Genomic DNA, 18655 nt, shown 5'->3' on the forward strand with positions numbered 1-18655 from the left:
GCCCTGAGTGCTCACTGGAAGGACAGATCCTGAAGCTGGGGCTCCAATACTCTGGCTACCTCATGAGAAGAGAAGACTGCCTGGAAAAGACCCTGATGTTGGGAAAGATGGAGGGCACAAGGAGAAGGGGACGACAGAGGACGAGATGGTTGGATAGCGTTCTCGAAGGTACCACAGTGAATTTGACAAAACTGCAGGAGGTAGTGGAAGACAGGAGTGCCTGGCGTGCTCTGGTCCATGGGGTCACGAAGAGTCGGACATGGCTAAATGACCAAACAACAACACACATGGCTGCGGTTTGTTTAAACAACCCAAACACATAGATGGGGCCGATTCAGCTGGTCCCTACTGATGTGGCTGAATCATTTAAAAGTTATTTCAGAAGGACAGGAGTTGTTCACGGAGACACATTCCTATGCAACTAAGGAAAAGGCTTTCTGAAAGAACAGCTAGCTATATGAATAGCTTTATAAAATACAAATTTATAAAGCTTGCCATCCGGAAGCTCAGTGTCAGGATCTCCCGGGAGTAGAACCAGTAACCATCTGATTCATAGACTAGTACCTAACATGGTGAGCTACCGGGGCTCCACAATGAATGGTGCGTCTTATGGTCAGGTGCGTCTTATAGAGCAAAAAATACTGTGTTTGACTTTTATAAGACATCTGAAGGCAGCCCTGTTCAAGGAAGTTTTTAATGTTTGACAGACTACTGTATTTTAATATTTTGTTGGAAGCCGCCCAGAGTGGGCGGGGTATAAATAAATTTACAGTGGTGCCTCGCAAGACAAAATTAATTCGTTCCGCGAGTTTTGTCGTCTTGCGATTTTTTTCATCTTGCGAAGCACGGTGTCGGGAAAGTTTTGGAAAAGCTTCAAAAATCACCAAAGTCTTAAAAAAAACCTCAAAAAAGGCTACCACACCGCTTTCTATGAGTTGCTCCTCAAAGTCAAGTCGCAACTGTATTAACGGTGTTAAGAAAAAGGAAACAAACTTGCAAGACGTTTCCGTCTTGCAAAGCAAGCCCATAGGGAAAATCGTCTTGCGAAGCAGCTCAAAAAACAAAAAACCCTTTCGTCTAGCGAGTTTTCCATCTTGCAAGGCATTCGTCTTGCGAGGTACCACTGTATGATGATGATGATGTTCCCAGTGTCAAACATTTAGGGCCAGGAGCGTTCAGTAACATATACAGCAAGGGTGTTTGCTGTTGATAACCATCTCACCTGGATCTCACTCTTCACAACACACTCCATTTGCACAGAGGATCTGTTGCAGCTGTGATAAGGATGCTGAGAATTCCAAATAAACATCGAATCACAGTTCAAGGACCCTGCATTCCCTTACTATAACTATTGTACTGTGTCTCCCCAGATCCCATTCCTCCACCCTGACGACGCCAGTAGGACACCCTCACTATATGACAAGAACACAAAGCTGCATCGGAGCCGCCAATACATGCTCACCAGGCAGTTCATGATCTCCACTCCGTTTGGGTTCACAGTCAGTGCCTCGTCATACAGTTGCTTAGCCTCCTCCAAGCTGCTGTTCATCTCCGCCAGCCTCCCCCGCATGTACAGCACACTGTGAGATGTGGGGAAGAGACTGGCTGCCTCCTGGATGCAGAAGCCTGCTTCTTTGAGGTGCTGCTGCTCCATGAAGAGTTCGGCTACAAAACAAAAACGAAACAAGGCAAAGTGGTGCATTTAAATGGGTGTCCCCTGGCATCCTCCTGGAGAGCTGAAACATTGACAATGCTAATTAAGGACGAGACATTAGCCTCATGAGAAACGACCCGGCTTATGACGTGTCGATTTTGAAAATGTGTGCTTCCCGGCATTTGTGTATTTTACGGACTCATGAACCATAGCTTGCTCACCGGCCACACAATCAGTCTCCTGGGTTGGTTCATAAATGAGAAGAAAACTGGATATTTAAGAAGCATGTCATAAACCTGGTGGATTTGCTGCTTCTGGGTTTTTGTGTGTGTGTTTTTGCAGCTTTGTTGTGGTTTGGTGCAGCCCTTAGTTTAGCTGCCCCCCCCCCCAAATTAAGTAAGTATTAAAGGGAATCTCTTTTTCTTTTTCTTTTGTTCGCAGGCATGGGTCTTCCCCAGTCACCTGGGAAATAACAGTAATTTCTTTAGTGCCTCAAAGAAAACAAAGCACTGTTAAAATGTAGAATTAGCACCGACAACATCCCGCCTGCAGATTTACAGCTTAAACAAACGGATACGTGAGGAAAAAGAAGGGAGTGGGTAATAGAAGAAGGTGGGAAAAGAGAGGCAGTGCCTAAAAGCAGCAGCCACTGGATAAGGCCAAAGACCAGGTGTCAGGGGTTCAGGGAGAGAGGCACAGATGAGGGAGGAGACTGAGAGCGAGGGGGAAGAATCCAGGAACGAGGAGGAGGAGGATGACAATGACTTGAGGGCTTCCATGAGTCTCTCAAGTGAATCGGAGGATTCCCAAAAGGGGGCGCCCCTGGTCAGGCCAAGGGGAGCCACAGGGGGGACTCGTCAGGAGCAGGGGAGCAGCAGGGAAACCCCGAGTGGGAGTGGGAGATCGGGGCAGGCTTCCCAGCCGGAACGGAGTGAAGAGGGTGGAGTTCCCAGTGTGACAGGCGGAGCAGAGCAGGAAGCAGAGAGGGGAAGGAGATCGGGGCAAGACGTCCTGCCGGAAGGGGCGGAGAGTAGTACAGAGAGTAGTATAACTGTCAAGAGGAAGGTCAGGGGTAGCGAATGCGCGCCAAGTTCAAATGTGGAGGCGCGCGGAAATGCGGAGAGCCCGGAGGAGGAGCCTGGTCCCAAGGCACGGAGGAGGGGGGAGCAGGCGTCTGGGGACTCAGCGTCAGAGGAAAGCAGGAGGGAAGGAACCCAGGGGGGCAGAAAGACCCTGCGGAAAAGGAAGGACAGGAAGAGGTGGACCAGCACAAGCCTCTTAAGACTGGTGTAGAGGCGGGACTGATTCAGAGGGGACTACAGCGGTCTAAGCGTAACAGACGTGGGGCTGCGCGCCTCGGCTGTGGAACAAACAATGTACTTCAATAAAGACTTTTGTAAATAAAGTGGACTTGGCGTTGGTCTCTTGTGAGCTGGGACCTGAGGCGGCCCTGACACCAGGCATCCCCAATCTTTGGGACTACAACTCCCATCATCCCTAGCTAACAGGACTAGTGGTCAGGGATGATGGGAATTGTAGTTCCAAAACATCTGGCAACATTTTACACTTACTGGTGCAGGTAGAACACAGTCATTGTGTAAAATACATCAAATAAGAGGGAGAACCCTGTTTTGTTGGAGATGAGCTTAGGTGTCTAGGCGTGAAAAGCAAACACTTTGCCACTGAACTATAAGCCTTGCTCTAATGGTCGGGTTGAAGAAGCTACAGAACCTATTTTGCGAATGGAATGCAGAGTCAAGGTGAAAGCAAGTTCTCATGCACGTTGCTACAGAGCAGGGAAGTGCACAATTATCACAAAGTTTGAAAGAAGCAGGCTCTGCAAAATGGGTGGCATGCACTATTAATACTTTTCACAGACAATTCAGTAAAATGGATCACTGTCAAATCTGGAGGCAGGCAGTTGAGCTCCCATCCCCAACAAGGAAATATCTGTAACATCAACACACTTGTGCACAAACACTTCCAAGGCAGATCGGCTGAATTCTGACTGACATGCTTTGAAGCTTATTTTACATTCTGAGGTGGTGAAGAGCTTTTGGCTCCTTCTCCCCCTGAATTGTTTCCATTCAATATGGCTCTTATGAGAATCTTGTGCTTTTAAGTAAACTAGTGTCCGAAGTTGCTTGCTTTCCTTTTCCCTCCTCATCGGTTTAACCTTTTGTGCCATGCCTTTTAGATTGTAAGCCTGAGGTGGAGGGACTGCCTTGCCTTGTTTGTTATCAACCTCATATAAGCCATTCTGGGAGCCTTTTTATAGCTGAAGAACAGCTTTAAAATGCTTTAGATTAATAAACTTTCCCTGCACTTTGCTGAAAAAAGTTTTGTTTAGCTGGGTATCGAGAAAACCAGCACACCAGAGACGACAGTTATAAGTTATTTTAAAAGCATTAACAGAGTCTATTATTCACGACTATTTTAACTCACGTGCACACAGAACAGAGGGAGATCCATTTGAAAAAAGGAAAAAATGGACTAATAAAAATGAGGTCGTTCGACTGTTTACTTTGCTCAACAAAAAGTAATTGTTCTGTTACTTTTTCACAATGAGAAATATTGAAGGAGAATACTAATGCAGCCCACTGACATTATCAATCGATTTTTGTTAATGTGAACACTAAGATTTATTATGCCCTACGTGCAAATGTTATTAAGTCTTGACAAAACCTTCAGAAAAAATATGTTTTGTTTTTATTGAACCATCTCACTAAAATTGAAATATTTGACACTGAAAGAAATGCAGTAATTCTTGTTTATGGCTATGGGGAAACACATTTTTTTAAACAAAAATAATTATGATTATTCCATTGCCTGGCAGATCTACTTTTAGGTAGCAGATAGAATGCTAATGCATGAATTGGACGCCATTTGTATTGCTGCTGTATTAGTAGCAAGAGACAGGACAAAAAAAGTATTTTACATTCCTAAGAATGTGATATGATAAACATTTGTCTGGGAGTAAGTCCTATTGAACTCAGTGTGGCTGACTTTTGAGCAGACCTGAACAGGACTGTACTGAAGTGTTGCCTTAAACTAGGGGAAAGGTGCAGGCCTTTGACGAATTTCTTCATGTGTGGGGCGGCAAATTAAGAGCACTTTTTCTCAGGCTATTCTGCACCTATGGTGTTTCTGCAATATGAAATGAAAAAAAGAAATGATTTAAATAAACAATGAGATAGATGGCTTTTCCTTCCAAGTTCACCAGTAAGAAGAGCCAGGGCATGGGGACCTAAGGTTGCTTATTTTAATTTGAAGGCTTATACCCCACCTCTCAGTCAAATGGTTCCCAAGACAGTTTATAAGCAATTGGGAAGAACACCAACCCATACCCCATACTCCCAAAGCCACCTCACCCCAAACCCCTTAGTTCTTTGACGGACGGGTGGGAACATGAGTTTACTGACTTCCAACTCTCTAGTCCAAGGGCAACTGGTACTTGAAGTCTACTTTTTCTGGCAGGGATGGGGAAGCAAACTCCTGGCAGCTACTCCTTCTAAGGCCAGAGGATGGAGCTAGGTTGGTCTTCCCTTTGTCATGATGTTGTTCTGGGAAGGCAGGGGTTCTCCAGTGGTCCTTGGTCGCCTGGCCAACGGCTAATGGCAGGCACCAGAGCTTGCTTTCAGTTCAGTGGTCTTAAAGGACCCCTGACCATTAGGTCCAGTCATGGCCGACTCTGGGGTTGGGGCGCTCATCTCGCTTTATTGGCCGAGGGAGCCGGCGTACAGCTCATGTGGCCAGCATGACTAAGCCACTTCTGGTGAACCAGAGCAGCGCACGGAAACGCCGTTTACCTTCCCGCCGGAGCGGTACCTATTTATCTACTTGCACTTTGACATGCTTTCGAACTGCTAGGTTGCCAGGAGCAGGGACTGAGCAACGGGAGCTCACCCCGTCGCGGGGATTCGAATTGCTGACCTTCTGATCGGCAAGTCCTAGGCTCTGTGGTTCAACCCATAGCGCCACCTGCGTCCCTTATTCAGCGGTCTTAGGGAACTGGCAAAAGCTAAGAATCACCAGCCAGGGACCAGAGGCTCATAAAAGTCTGAAGTGCCAATAAGAATTACCATTCAGGTTCGGTCTCAGCCTAAACAGAAGACGCCTCTAGTTCTTTTTGGTGAATTCACTTATTGGGAGCCCACGGCTTATGTAAGTGGGCCCAGGATATTTTTGTCAGCACAGGAAAAGCTCTTAGGTCTGAAGCTGAATGTGGCCCTCCAATCCTCTCTCTCTGGCCCTCAAAAGTCTCCTCAGGCTGCACTCCTCACTGGCCCTTCTTTGTGCCCCAAGTGTTTTCGTCTGGCTGGAATGTGCTCCTTAACTCTTGATAACGCCTCTTGCTTCTCTGGGTAGAGTATAAAGAGAGATGTGGGCTTGAGAAAAAGCACCCAAAAGGGCACTGGGAAGTTACATTACATTGCACTTTCTCTGGTTTCCTTTAGGGCAACTGGCCAGGTTTGAAATCCTCATTGCCCCCCCCCCCCTCTTTTGCAAGCAATGCCACTGTTACCTTATTTTCAGCTCTAGCCCTCTGACTCTTTTCAGCCGTGCAATGCGTGAGCCAATCAGCCTCCCAAATGTTATTAAATCCTGTCAAAGAACACCAGGAGTCTTCACATGGGGTGCACATCACAACAACCACTAGCGGAAGAATCTTTTTTTATTAAAGCCCTAAATCTTGGTGTACTTGCTCATGCTTGCCATGTTCTTAAAGGACGTACAGTGGTGCCTCGCAAGACGAAATTAATCCGTTCCACGAGTCTCTTCGTCTTGCGGCTTTTTCGTCTTGCGAAGCACGGCTATTAGCGGCTTAGCGGCTATTAACGGCTTAGCGGCTTAGCAGCTTTAAGAAAAAGGAAACAAACTGGCAAGACGTTTCGTTTTGCGAAGCAAGCCCATAGGGAAATTCGTCTTGCGGAACGACTCAAAAAACGGAAAACCCTTTCGTCTAGTGAGTTTTTCGTCTTGCGAGGCATTCGTCTCGCGGGGCACCACTGTAACCTTACCTCTAGGTACATGAAAACAACCGGCTGCGCTTCTTGTGGAACGAAGTAAGAGAGGAAACGCAAAACTATTTTGAGTAAACAACATTACATTTGCTAGTAGTGCTAGGAAGTAACAGGAGGCTGATCCATACAGCTGTTTGAAGGAGCGTCTCCTCCATCGTTCTGCCCGGACACTGAGGTCCAGTTCCGAGGGCCTTCTGGTGGTTCCCTCACTGCAAGAAGCCAAGTTACGGGGAGCCAGGCAGAGGGCCTTCTCAGTAGTGGCACCCGCCCTGTGGAACACCCTCCCACCAGATGTCAAAGAGAACAACAACTACTAGACTTTTAGAAGACATCTGAAGGCAGTCCTGTTTAGGGAAGCTTTTGATGTTTGATGCATTATTGCATTTTAATATTTTGTTGGAAGCCGCCCAGAGTGGCTGGGGAAGCCCAGCCAGCTGGGTGGGGCATAAATAATAAATTATTATTATTATTATTATTTGCAATGCAGAAAAGAGACCACATGTTTTCACTTGGCGTCAACCATTTTGGAAGTATGGGAGTCATCAGCTGCAAGCTGGGCTTTTACTTGTCTTGGCTAGCAACATTCAGGTCCATTGCTGGCTGGGGTAGTTGGTGCTTCGCTTGGTGAACGTACAATGCCTGATTATCTCAAATCTAATGCTTATTAAAATAACAATAATAATCAGGGCTGTATTCAAGTATGTTTGAGTAGACCCACTGAAATGAACAGGTCTTGTTTCCTCCTTCTCTGGAAGGTAGGACTCAAGTCACAAGAAAGGAGATTCCGACTTAGAGCTCAGCAAACACCCACAGGGTGGGATATTTAAGACTCCAAAGGAACCTCATCCCTTCCAAGGCCAAAATAAAGCATGGCCACAGCTCTGGACCACAACCTTCCTCTTGCCCCTTTTCAGCAGGGGTGGGGAGAACCTCAGGCCCAGGAATCAAAAGTGACCCTCTCTGCATTTGTATCTGTCCCTTGCCATCCCCCGTCACCAGTCCTGCTTTCTATCCTTGTTGACTGACTTAGCCAAACAAGGATCTGTCCTTGAATTGCAATCTTGCTTCTTGCTCACTGCAAATGGTGTGTGGTATGAGTAGAGACCTGATTTTTGTGTGGGTGGAATGTCGCTGTGGCGATCACACAGGGTCCCCGGACGTTTAACGGTCTATTGATCCCTGTGCCACCACTGTGCTCGCTTCCCCGCTGCCACCAAGCCGTTACTCTCGGGTAAAACACTTAGTCCAGACAGTTGTTAAAATTGAACCAAATAAACAAGTTTATTTTATAAGCATTAACAAGTTTATGGTTTCTCAGATAATATTCCTGTCAGTTTCTTAACCTTAGTTTCTTTACCGGCCTATAACTTCCTAATACCTTCTGACTGATTATCTCAACTGTTTGACTGACTCCTCTTAACAAATTCTCTCACTCTCTCACATCAGACTAGCCCAACCCACAGACTTATCCTCTCTATCTCTTCTCTAACTCCAGACTTCTGACTTCTCAACCACCCTAACTCTAACTCTAACTCCTCCCCTTGGGTTCCCATTGGTTAGTCATTTTACAATTAGTTAACCCTTTCCTTACGAACCCAGTATGATGTCACACACCTAGGAGGGCAGACGCCACAGTCGCTTACTGTACAAAGCTAAGAGTCACATACAGACACTTGGTGCGAGGGGTCAGTGCATCTGGTTGTTCACCAGAAGGTTGCTGGTTCGAACCCAACCAGGGATGGCTGTGGGCAGGATTCCTGCAGTGCAGGAGGGCTTCTAGATGAGCCTCAGGGTCCCTTCTGGTTGGTGGAAAAGCATAGCTGCCTTCCAAGCATTTCCAACTCTGCAATTCTACGATACTATGCATTTCCCCACCCACTTTGGACTTGGGCTCCACCCACCACACCGGCATGTGGCTCTGGAAGGTTGGATGTGAGGTAATGGGGCCCTGTGGCTGAAAAGGGTTCCCCGTCCCCTGCTTTCCAGAGAGGTGTTTAAACACCTGGAGAACCCTGAGCATGAAAACCAGTGGGCTTAATTCACAAGCATAAATGCTAGGCGCACACGCGCTGAAGTATCTTGCAGAGTTGGGAGCTAAATGAGGATAGCAGGAGGAATATTGCATAAGGGCATTACCATATTCGTCAATCTGTTAGCAACCAACAATATAATTCCACTTGCAAAAAAGAAAAAGAAATGATTGGGGGGAGGATGGGAAGAAGGGGGGGGGGGAGAGGAGGCTAAGCAGCCCTTTCCAGCCTTTTACTGCTATGAATTTGTGGGGGCCTATCAAGCCTCTTCATTTAAACATTTAAAGACCAAAAAAATCAAAATCAAAGCCAGAAGTGTAACAAGAATGACAAGGGAGCAAGGCTAATTGAAGGCCCAGCCCATGTACTTGCTAGGGGAATGATAATCCTTAAAGGATGGCAATGGGAGGCTTAATTTGCACAACGTTGGTTTTGTGCGTGTGGAAAAGTAGATCTGCAACTTGGCTACTTTGAATTAAGAACAAAACAAGAGACAGAATCTTTCTGACAGAAGGAGAGGGAAAGGGGCAGCTGGGTTAGAGAGCTGAACAGAGAAAGGAAGCACGTCTAGCCAACAAGGAAGAAAAATGGTATGACAAAGGGAGATTGTTTTGGCATGCAATAAACCTGTGCTTCCAAGAAATTTAATTGTATGCTCCTATTAGTCATCCATTCTGCTTACTGCTGAACCAGAAGCACTTCTAATCTATGGAACTAATTTACAGAGCGCTCAGCAGAAATCAGATTGGAAGAACGACAAACTGTTTGAATTAGGCTTGTAAATCTCTGCTGGTTAGATGACCCGGGATGAGAAAATGTCACCTCCAGGCCAACCATACAAGGAGACTGCATACATGATATATATTGGAAGGAGGGTTTGATTTCTTTTTCTTCCACGTGTCAGAAATACCATCAGTAGTTATGTGCGGAAAAGCAAGATTCATTGCAAAAAAATATTAGCTAGCCATTTATTTATTTTGTGGGGGCTTAATGCTGTTTTGAAGAAGGTGCCATACCCTATTAGGCCCCCACAGTCCTCCCGGATGGTAACACCTTAGATAATGATCTCAATCCAAGACTATTTGCCCTGTAGGTCTCATGACCTCCTTCTGAGGAGGAGGAAGAGAAGGGGGAGGAGATGATCTCCATAGATCTCCTGGAGAAGCACAACGAGAATTGCAAAATCCCAAGCTTGGCAACATAGAAAGAGCCCTTTCCAAGTGACAAGAACATTCCTGGGTTCAGAAGTAGGTATCCTTAATGCAGCCTTTCCCAACCTGGTGACCTCCATATATTTGGACTCCAACTCCCATCAGCCACAGCCAGCTTGGCCAATGGCCAGAGATAGTGGGAGTTGTAGTCTAACAACATCTGGAGGGTACCAGATTGGGGGAATAAAAGGTTTGATCGCTGCTTCGCCTCCATTTCCTGAGAACAGTAGCAAACACTCCATAGATTGCCTGCCCTCTGCAGAAGACATGCAAAGCTATTGCTTGACTTGTATTACTTCTGACAGCCTTTTGTTGCTGGACAAACCATGTCAACTTGCCACTGATGCACAATAAAAAGGAGCAGAGCTTATTGCTGGCTCATGTAAAATGCCAACTGCTCTGTACCTCTGGACGCTTTCCAAAGCTGATGTCAAGAATCATTCTCCCCAGCACTGCATAGGCAGAAGCAATTCTGATTTTTGTCCGTTTTTTTAAAAAGTGGATTTCTGCAGAATGAACCACCTGAGACCCAAGGCCTCCAGTCCTTTAGTAGCCACTGCAGGTAGGGGGGAAGGAGGGATAGAGTTGATGTTGCTGAATTTATCCTGTTCCATGGGTACTTGAGTCTTGTGTGGGAAGCAGGTAGAATCTGGCAAAATAAAGGCTCATCAAGATAGACAAGGCCAAACTACAATAGCCAAGGCCAGATCAAGTAGGCAAAGTCCAGGCAAGGTAGGCAAAGTCAAGTCACACCAAAGCAGGGGACGTCCAGTCAGAAGCTTGCTTACACAGATGACAGACAAAAATAGGACTCTGGATAGCTCCAAGCGAGCTGGCTGAAGCTCTTTCCTTTTAAGGTAGCTATAAGAAGATGTTGTTCCAGTAGAAACGAAAGCCAACAGAGGCCTTATGGAGGCTGGCAAAAATGGCTGGTGGGGTAAGCTCTGCCTCCCTGGAAGAGCAGGCTGGGCTGTAGAGCTCCTCGCCTAATGTTGCAGTCCTGAACTTCTGTGAGGTTGGAGAGATGGGAGGCACTGAAGGAGACTCATCCTCTTAGTTAAAGGATGGAGGCAGGGCCATGTCCTCTAACCAGGAAGTTCTCAAACAGGAGACCTCTGGTTTTCCTTTTCAGGAAACAGCCTGAGACTCATCATCATCAGAATCCCCCACCAGCCACTGCAAGGTCTCAGAAATTCATGGCAGAGTTTATGCAGAAAATGTACTTTTCTCCTCCCAGCTAGGTTGTGAAAGCAAGATGCAAACCGGCCAATGTTGAACCTTAGGAGATTCAAGGGCCCTCCGACACCCAGGACTGATTGGAAGCACTTCTTTCTCTCTAAGATGCTGAACTAGTTTGCTTCTCCTTAGATCCCTACCAAGGAAGCTTCTATGTGTCCCCTTGCAGTTTGCATACAGATGTTTTTATTGGGTCTTTTCCAAGACACTCCCTCGACTACAGTGCTTGAATTAGGAGGGGGCAGGGAAGATAGGTAAGGACTTAATGGATTCCACAGTTCTCACCACTCATTCTTCCCAGTTTTTCCCACATCGTGTCCTTTCATAGCCTTCTAAAATCAGGTCCTTAGGAAGCCATATCAGCAAATAAGCAGACTAGGCATCATTGGCTATGGATAGGTAGCCTAATTAAACAAGACAGTGCAAAGTTACAAAACAGACTGCCCTACTCAGGTGAATTAGCAGAGAGACATGGTGGACAGACCAAATTATGGAGGCCAAATTATGGTCCCTGTGGCCTTCTAAAACAACAGCTAAGGAGGTGAACCTAAAACATATTTCTCCCCCCGTTGTAATCTAAGATTTTAAGAAAAGCCCTGCCATATCAGACAGAAGAACTATCTAATCTGGGATCCTGTGGCCAGAATATTATAGGAAGAGCACAAGCAGGGCTTGAGTGCTGTTGTTTCACAGAAGCTGGCGGCATTCAGAGGCATGCTGCCTTTGACCCAGGAGGAAGAATTTAGCCACCATGACTAGAAGCTACGATAGCCATATCCTCCATGAATTTAGCTACCCCACTGTAAACCATCTAAGGTGGCATCTGTAATCCCTGCAAACTGAAGGCTGCCCACCCGCAGCTCTAGCAGAAAGGAGGCTTAGGTGATGCAGAAAACCGTCTGCTGTGTTTGTGCTCAGAGTTGGGTTACTGGCACCACGTTGGGCTCCTTGGTCATGGCAAAGCCATTTCATAGGGAAGGGAGCTGTAACTGTAAGCAAAGGTGATTGACTGGTTGTAGAGCAGCATGTCTGTCTGGAAGTGGGAAGGAGGCCCAGCAGTGACTGACCCACATGCTGACCGGTATTCCCTAGAGAAGCAGCGGAGTCTGCCAGTGCAGTTGTGGGCAACCTGGAGACAAACATTCCAGCCCCTGACTTTGTAAAGTTCGCCGACTGTCGATATAACCCCACTTTTGCTCCTAATCTGAAATCTAGGCTCACACTAATCTGTCCATCACAAATAAAATAAATAAATACATTTAAAATGCTCCTACTGTACACACAACATGGTTAGAACAGATGTTTCCCATCAGCTCGCTGTGCTATGACTACCCTCCATTCCAACTGCAGTGCACACTGATGGTGTATTCGTGCCAATATTTCTTTAAGGGCAAATATCTAATTTTCTCCCAGGGGATCGGAAATGGTTTGCTCAGTTTTGCTGGAGAATTCGAAGGGAGAATGCAGAGGTATTTCAGTCCTCCCTTTGCCTCGGCGCTGTGAAAGACGGCGAAATGGTCTACCTGGCGAGGTCTGCAAGGCTCCACACGGAGGGCATTCGGCCAAGCCAGGGATCGAATTACTGGAGCAAAGTCTTCTGCGAGTGGCCATATTTGGTAAAGCATGGGCTTAGCTCAGAGAGAACCAGCAGTGGAAGCGGACTGGGGCATTGCAGTCAAGCGAAAAGCCTTAAAATAATACAGTATTACAAGCAGAAGGGATAGGGGTCAGCTTAGGAAACGAGGCTTATGGGCTGGGAAAAGAAAGTTTTGATATGCAAAGAGTTGCAGCAGCTCTCAGCCAATAGCCAACGAAATTCTGGGGGGAAAAGATTGCCAAATACTTCACACCCTCCTAAGGTCCCTGTTTACTAGGAATGACCCTTGTTTTCTGGTACGTATCCCTGTAAATTGTCCCCATTCTGCCCTTTTGCATTGAGACTAATAGGTTGTAATGCCTTTGGGGAGGGACTGTGCGGTTTTCTTAATTTTTGTACAGTCCCTAAAAAACAGAGGTGCTTTATAATAACTAATAACAGAATGGGGTGAACACTGGAATAGAAAGCATTCGTAGAGTTGGAATGGAATGAACCAGAGTTGAAAAAGGTCTTAAGCTTAATCCATTCAGAGCAGCAAGTTCAAAGGTAATATTACTTTCAAGAGATGGCAGCTTAGTCCCTATTTGAAGATGTGAGGGAGAGCCCACTGTCCCACGGCTAGGCAATTGGTTCCATCCTTGAATTGCTCTTACTGTTAAGAAGCCTTTTAAATGGGGTATGTGTGGAGGGGTATTCTTTTTGTTTGTTACTATGTTATGTACTTTTGTGTTTTTATATTGTAAACTGCCCTGTTATCCTCAGATGAAGGGTGGTATAGAAATCAATAATAATACAGTGATAAAGGTAAAGGTACCCCTGCCCGTACGGGCCAGTCTTGACAGACTCTAGGGTTGTGCGCCCATCTCACTTAAGAGGCCGGGGGCCAGCATTGTCCAGAGACACTTCCGAGTCACGTGGCCAGCGTGACAAAGCTGCATCTGGCGAGCCAGCACAGCACACAGAACGCCATTTACCTTCCAGCTGGTAAGCGGTCCCTATTTATCTACTTGCACCCGGGGGTGCTTTCGAACTGCTAGGTTGGCAGGCGCTGGGACCGAGCAACGGGAGCGCACCCCCCGCGGGGATTCGAACCGCCGACCTTTCGATCGGCAAGCCCTAGGCGCTGAGGCTTTTACCCACAGTGCCACCCGCGTCCCTAATACAGTGGTACCTCGGGTTAAGTACTTAATTCGTTCCAGAGGTCCGTTCTTAACCTGAAACTGTTCTTAACCTGAAGCACCACTTTAGCTAATGGGGTCTCCTGCTGCCGCCGCGCCGCCAGAGCACAATTTCTGTTCTCATCCTGAAGCAAAGTTCTTAACCTGAAGCACTATTTCTGGGTTAGCGGAGTCTGTAACCTGAAGCGTATGTAACCCGAGGTACCACTGTAATAATAATAATAATAATAATAATAATAATAATAATAATAATAATATAAACAAGCATTTTTTTGCCATAAAGGGCTGTCACCAGCTAAAAACAAACCTGATACATTGCACCAGAGGGTTTTTTCCAGCAGGAACTCACCGGAACTCAGTTCCGGCACCTCTCAGGTGGCCACCATTGCAATTGTAAGAGAACAAGGGAGGTGTTCATAGTGAGTTCCGGCACCTCTTTATCTAGGAAAACAGCACTGTATGGAACCGTCTTAAAAAGAATAAGCAGACTTACCAGCCTGCAACCAAATCTGTTCCAGAGTTGTCCACAGCTGCATAGGCCCTTGCTTCAAGGCTGTACTGTGCATGGTGAATTCAGACATGGCCTGCTCCAGCCGCGAGGCTGCAATGGAAGACGCTCGCTGGGAGCCTGAAAACAAACAAATAAATACACTCAAAAAACACTAATCTTGTTATCCAATCAAAATATTGTTCTTTAGCTAATGGAGGTGGGGAGTGAACTCCTTTCTCCATTCCTGATCTAAACCAAGGGTGAAAATATGTATATTAGGCAGCTTTCCAGAAGAGTCCAGACCTGTGTTTGTCTTAAAGCAGGCATGGCCAAACTTGGCCCTCCAGATGTTTTGGGACTACAACTCCCATCATCCCTAGCTAACAGGACCAGTGGTCAGGGATAATGGGGTTTGTAGTCCCAAAACACCTGGAGGGCCAAGTTTGACCATACCTGTCTTAAATAAATTAAATCTGTGAACCAGAAGTTGGATTCCGCCGTTTGTATATATGATTTAAACTTCTGTACATTTGCACAACACTTGGCATATTTTCTCCACTTCGTTCAGCTATTTTTTCAGATTTTATTTTGGCTTTGCTTGTGGTGAGGGAAAACATGGCACTATGCTTCTGAGCAGCCACAAATGTTATACAGCAGCAAAACAAGCTTTCTAGATTTCAAGCAGGCATTGACCACACCTTTTCAAGAACAGCTTCACAACTCTGAGAACCGGAAACTAACTAGCTCAGCAGATTAGCAGGCTGAATTCCTGGCATTTCCAGTAAAATGCCAGTTAATTTCCAGAGAAATGGGTAAGGGAGCATGGCTGGGAAAGAAAACAAGGCTGAGACCCAGGACGGTTACCAACTGGCAGAGGAGACAGTAGTAAGCTAGGACGAAAAATGGTCAGGAACTCAGTACAAAGCTTATATATTTTTCAGAAGCTAGGTTGTGTGCCTGGTGCCAAAATGCTGTATTCTGATGCAACTTCAGCATACAAAGTAAATGGTATAAAATGATATAGAGAACTGGACCCTGTATTTGTTTGTGTGTGTTTTTAAGAAAAAAATTGTTATAATTGGACAGAACTTTAGATCTCACTGAGGGGCTACCGCTCACACAGATAACATTATGTTCTGCAGACAGCCAAGAAAAGCTAACTCCACACAGTGATCAGAAAGTAGATTTTATTTACACATGTTTCCCACCATATTCACAGGCAACACTGTCTTTTAGATGCTCCTACATGGCTGGGGTTTCTTTAAACAACCCAGACACATAGATGGGGCTGATTCTGTGGAAGAAATGCCTACAGCTGGTCCCTACTGATGTGGCTGAATCATTTAAAAGTTCTTTCAGAAGGACAGGAGCTGTTCACGGAGACCCATTCCTATGCAGCTAAGGAAAAGGCTTTCTGAAAGAACAGCTAGCTATATGAATGCTGCTCTTAAAAGAAAATACAAATTTAAAAAGCCTGCCGTCCAGAAGCTCAGTGTCAGGCTCTCCCGGGAGTAGAACCAGTAACCATCTGATTCAAAGACTTGTACCTAGCATGGTGAGCTACCGGGACTACACAATGAATGGTTTCCTAGGGGCTTAAGTGTCCCTAGGTTCTGGAATGTCTCTGCCTGCCTAGTCCAGCCATTGGCCCCCCTTGACCTGGAAGAACAATAAAAGCTTCCAGGTCAGGTTGGAACTTTGCCAAGGCAACAACAAACCTCCGTGTGCCTTCCCTTGGTGCCCAATTACATCCCAGCCATTACATGCAAATTTGGCTCTAGGAAAAGCTGTTCGGTGACCTGTATATATTAAGTGGGCATCTATTTTTGATTGACATCCAATGCCCTTTTAAAATGTGTTGGGGAGGAGAGGATTATTAGTTCGTTCTTGTTTTTATTTTTAATATGTATTTTGTCTTTTTATATTGGGATTTTATGTTGTGAACCACCCTGAGACCCATGGGTTTAGGGATGTGTACACATTTAATAAATAATAACAATAATTTTTGGGTATTCCATTGCTGTACATGGGACTAGGCTTCACCCTTGTCTATTGAGAAGCCTCTTCAGGATTTTAAGAGTCCATGTATTGTGTTCACAATTCATTGATGGGTTTAGGGAGAGAGCATGTCTACTGACACCTTGATCCCAAGCCTACAGGGCTTTAAGGTAGGCACAAGCCTCGGTTGAGTATACCTGAAGGAGTGTCTCCACCCTCATCATTTATCCCCAGATACTGAGGTCCAGCTCCAAGGGCCTACTGGCAGTTCCCTCACTGCGAGAAGCGAAACTACAGAGAACCAGGCAGAGGGAGTTCTTGCTAGTGGCGCCTGATCTGTGGAACGCCCACCTGTCAGGTGTCAAGGAAATAAGCAACTATTTGACTTTTATAAGGCATCTGAAGGCAGCCCTGTTCAAGGAAGTTTTTAATGGTTGATGTTTTATTGCGTTTTTAGTATTTTGTTGGGAGCCGCCCAGAGTTGCTGGGGCAACCCATCAGATAGGTAGCATATAAATATAAATATAATAGTTGTTGTTGTTGTTATCACCCACCCCAACAGAGTCAGATTGGAAATCCGCCATGATGAGCATTGAAACTCAACAGGCAACCTCCTCTGTGGGCGGTTGCTTTGCTTGCTCAGAGAAATCTTCAATTATTTAGTGAATATATCCCTCACGTATGTATGGATCCAGTTACAGATAGGTAGCCGTGTTGGTCTGCCATAGTCAAAACAAAAAAAATTCCTTCCAGTAGCACCTTAAAGACCAACTAAGTTAGTTCTTGGTATGAGCTTTCGTGTGAAGAAGTGTGCATGCACACGAAAGCTCATACCAAGAACTAACTTAGTTGGTCTTTAAGGTGCTACTGGAAGGAATTTTTTTTGTATGTATGGATGTGAGAGCTGGACCACAAAGAAGGCTGATCGCCGAAGAATTGATGCTTTTGAATTATGGTGCTGGAGGAGACTCTTGAGAGTCCCATGGACTGCAAGAAGATCAATCCTCTCCATTCTGAAGGAAATCAGCCCTGAGTGCTCACTGGAAGGACAGATCCTGAAGCTGAGGCTCCAATACTTTGGCCACCTCATGAGAAGAGATGACTCCCTGGAAAAGACCCTGATGTTGGGAAAGATGGAGGGCACAAGGAGAAGGGGACGACAGAGGACGAGATGGTTGGATAATGTTCTCGAAGCTACCAACATGAGTTTGACCAAACTGCGGGAGGCAGTGGAAGACAGGAGTGCCTAGTGTGCTCTGGTCCATGGGGTCACGAAGAGTCAGACACGACTAAACAACAACAATCCCCCACGTCACACTCATGGGAATAAACAGCCTACTGTCAGGAAGCCGCTTCACAAATCCTGGATAGGAAGTCTACCTTCATGCGAATGTCTGCGCTGGGTTCGGGCTGCTTTGTTTCTCTTACCAGAGTCGGTGTCGTGGGCGTCGGGGAGAGTGAGATACATGCTGTTGTGTTTCTTGATTGGCGGCGCCTCGGCCAGGCTGCTTTCCTTCTCCAGATCACTGCAAGGGAATGACAACGGCCACAAGGTGACGGATGGTTGTTTATGGGAAGCTCAGGCCTACCAAGTGAGCATCATATCTCATCCAATTGCCACCAGCTCTGAAAGCTGAAAACATCTGTGCCTATGTGATAGCGGCTGTCAGAATGCACTGTGTTGGGGGGGGGGATTTCTGTCGAAGAGATGGGAATTGGTTGTGTCACACAAGCAACGCCCCTGCGAGGCATTCTGACAGAGCAAACTAGCAAGGCGATGTGGAGACGCTGCTGCTGGTGATGGACGCAGCTCTGAGGAATTTGGCACATTTCAGTCAAGCATAGTTTAGCCCCTCCGGATATCCGGCTTGCCTCTCCTTTTCCTCATTGCGTAAGAGTGGAGATCTCATTTCCACCCACGGTCGGTCGGAAATCAAATTCTGTTTACCTGGCTCTAAATAATAATAATAATAATAATAATAATAATAATAATAATAATAATAATAATAATAATAATAATATCTGGGGCACGGCTTGACTAACATAATTAACCTATTTTTGAAGGAGTTGTTTTAGGCAGCACGTTGATAGGTTTAGAGAGAAATGAGCCACATTTATCTGTTTCCGGAACAGTAATTTTCATGACGGCGTGCATCCATGGTTTTTTCCTTCAATGTTGCAGCTATCTTTTATATCTTGTTAATAACTTTTTCTTTTTTTCCTGTGGCTTACATATT

At 45.9% G+C, this 18655-nt stretch overlaps 1 protein-coding gene across 1 annotated transcript in view; it reads right to left on the bottom strand.

The window, feature by feature from the left end:
* TTC7A (tetratricopeptide repeat domain 7A) overlaps positions 1-18655 on the bottom strand; it is a 182695-nt gene that overhangs the window by 42462 nt on the left and 121578 nt on the right. The window contains exons 17-19 of the mRNA XM_028724852.2: positions 17847-17944; positions 14424-14558; positions 1463-1665 (exon numbers count right to left, since the gene is read on the bottom strand). Of these exons, the coding sequence (XP_028580685.2) occupies positions 1463-1665; positions 14424-14558; positions 17847-17944 (436 nt within the window). The remainder of the gene's footprint in view (positions 1-1462; positions 1666-14423; positions 14559-17846; positions 17945-18655) is intronic.

The sequence above is a fragment of the Podarcis muralis genome, chromosome 3, assembly GCF_964188315.1.
Source record: "Podarcis muralis chromosome 3, rPodMur119.hap1.1, whole genome shotgun sequence".
NCBI classification, from domain to species: Eukaryota; Metazoa; Chordata; class Lepidosauria; order Squamata; family Lacertidae; genus Podarcis; species Podarcis muralis.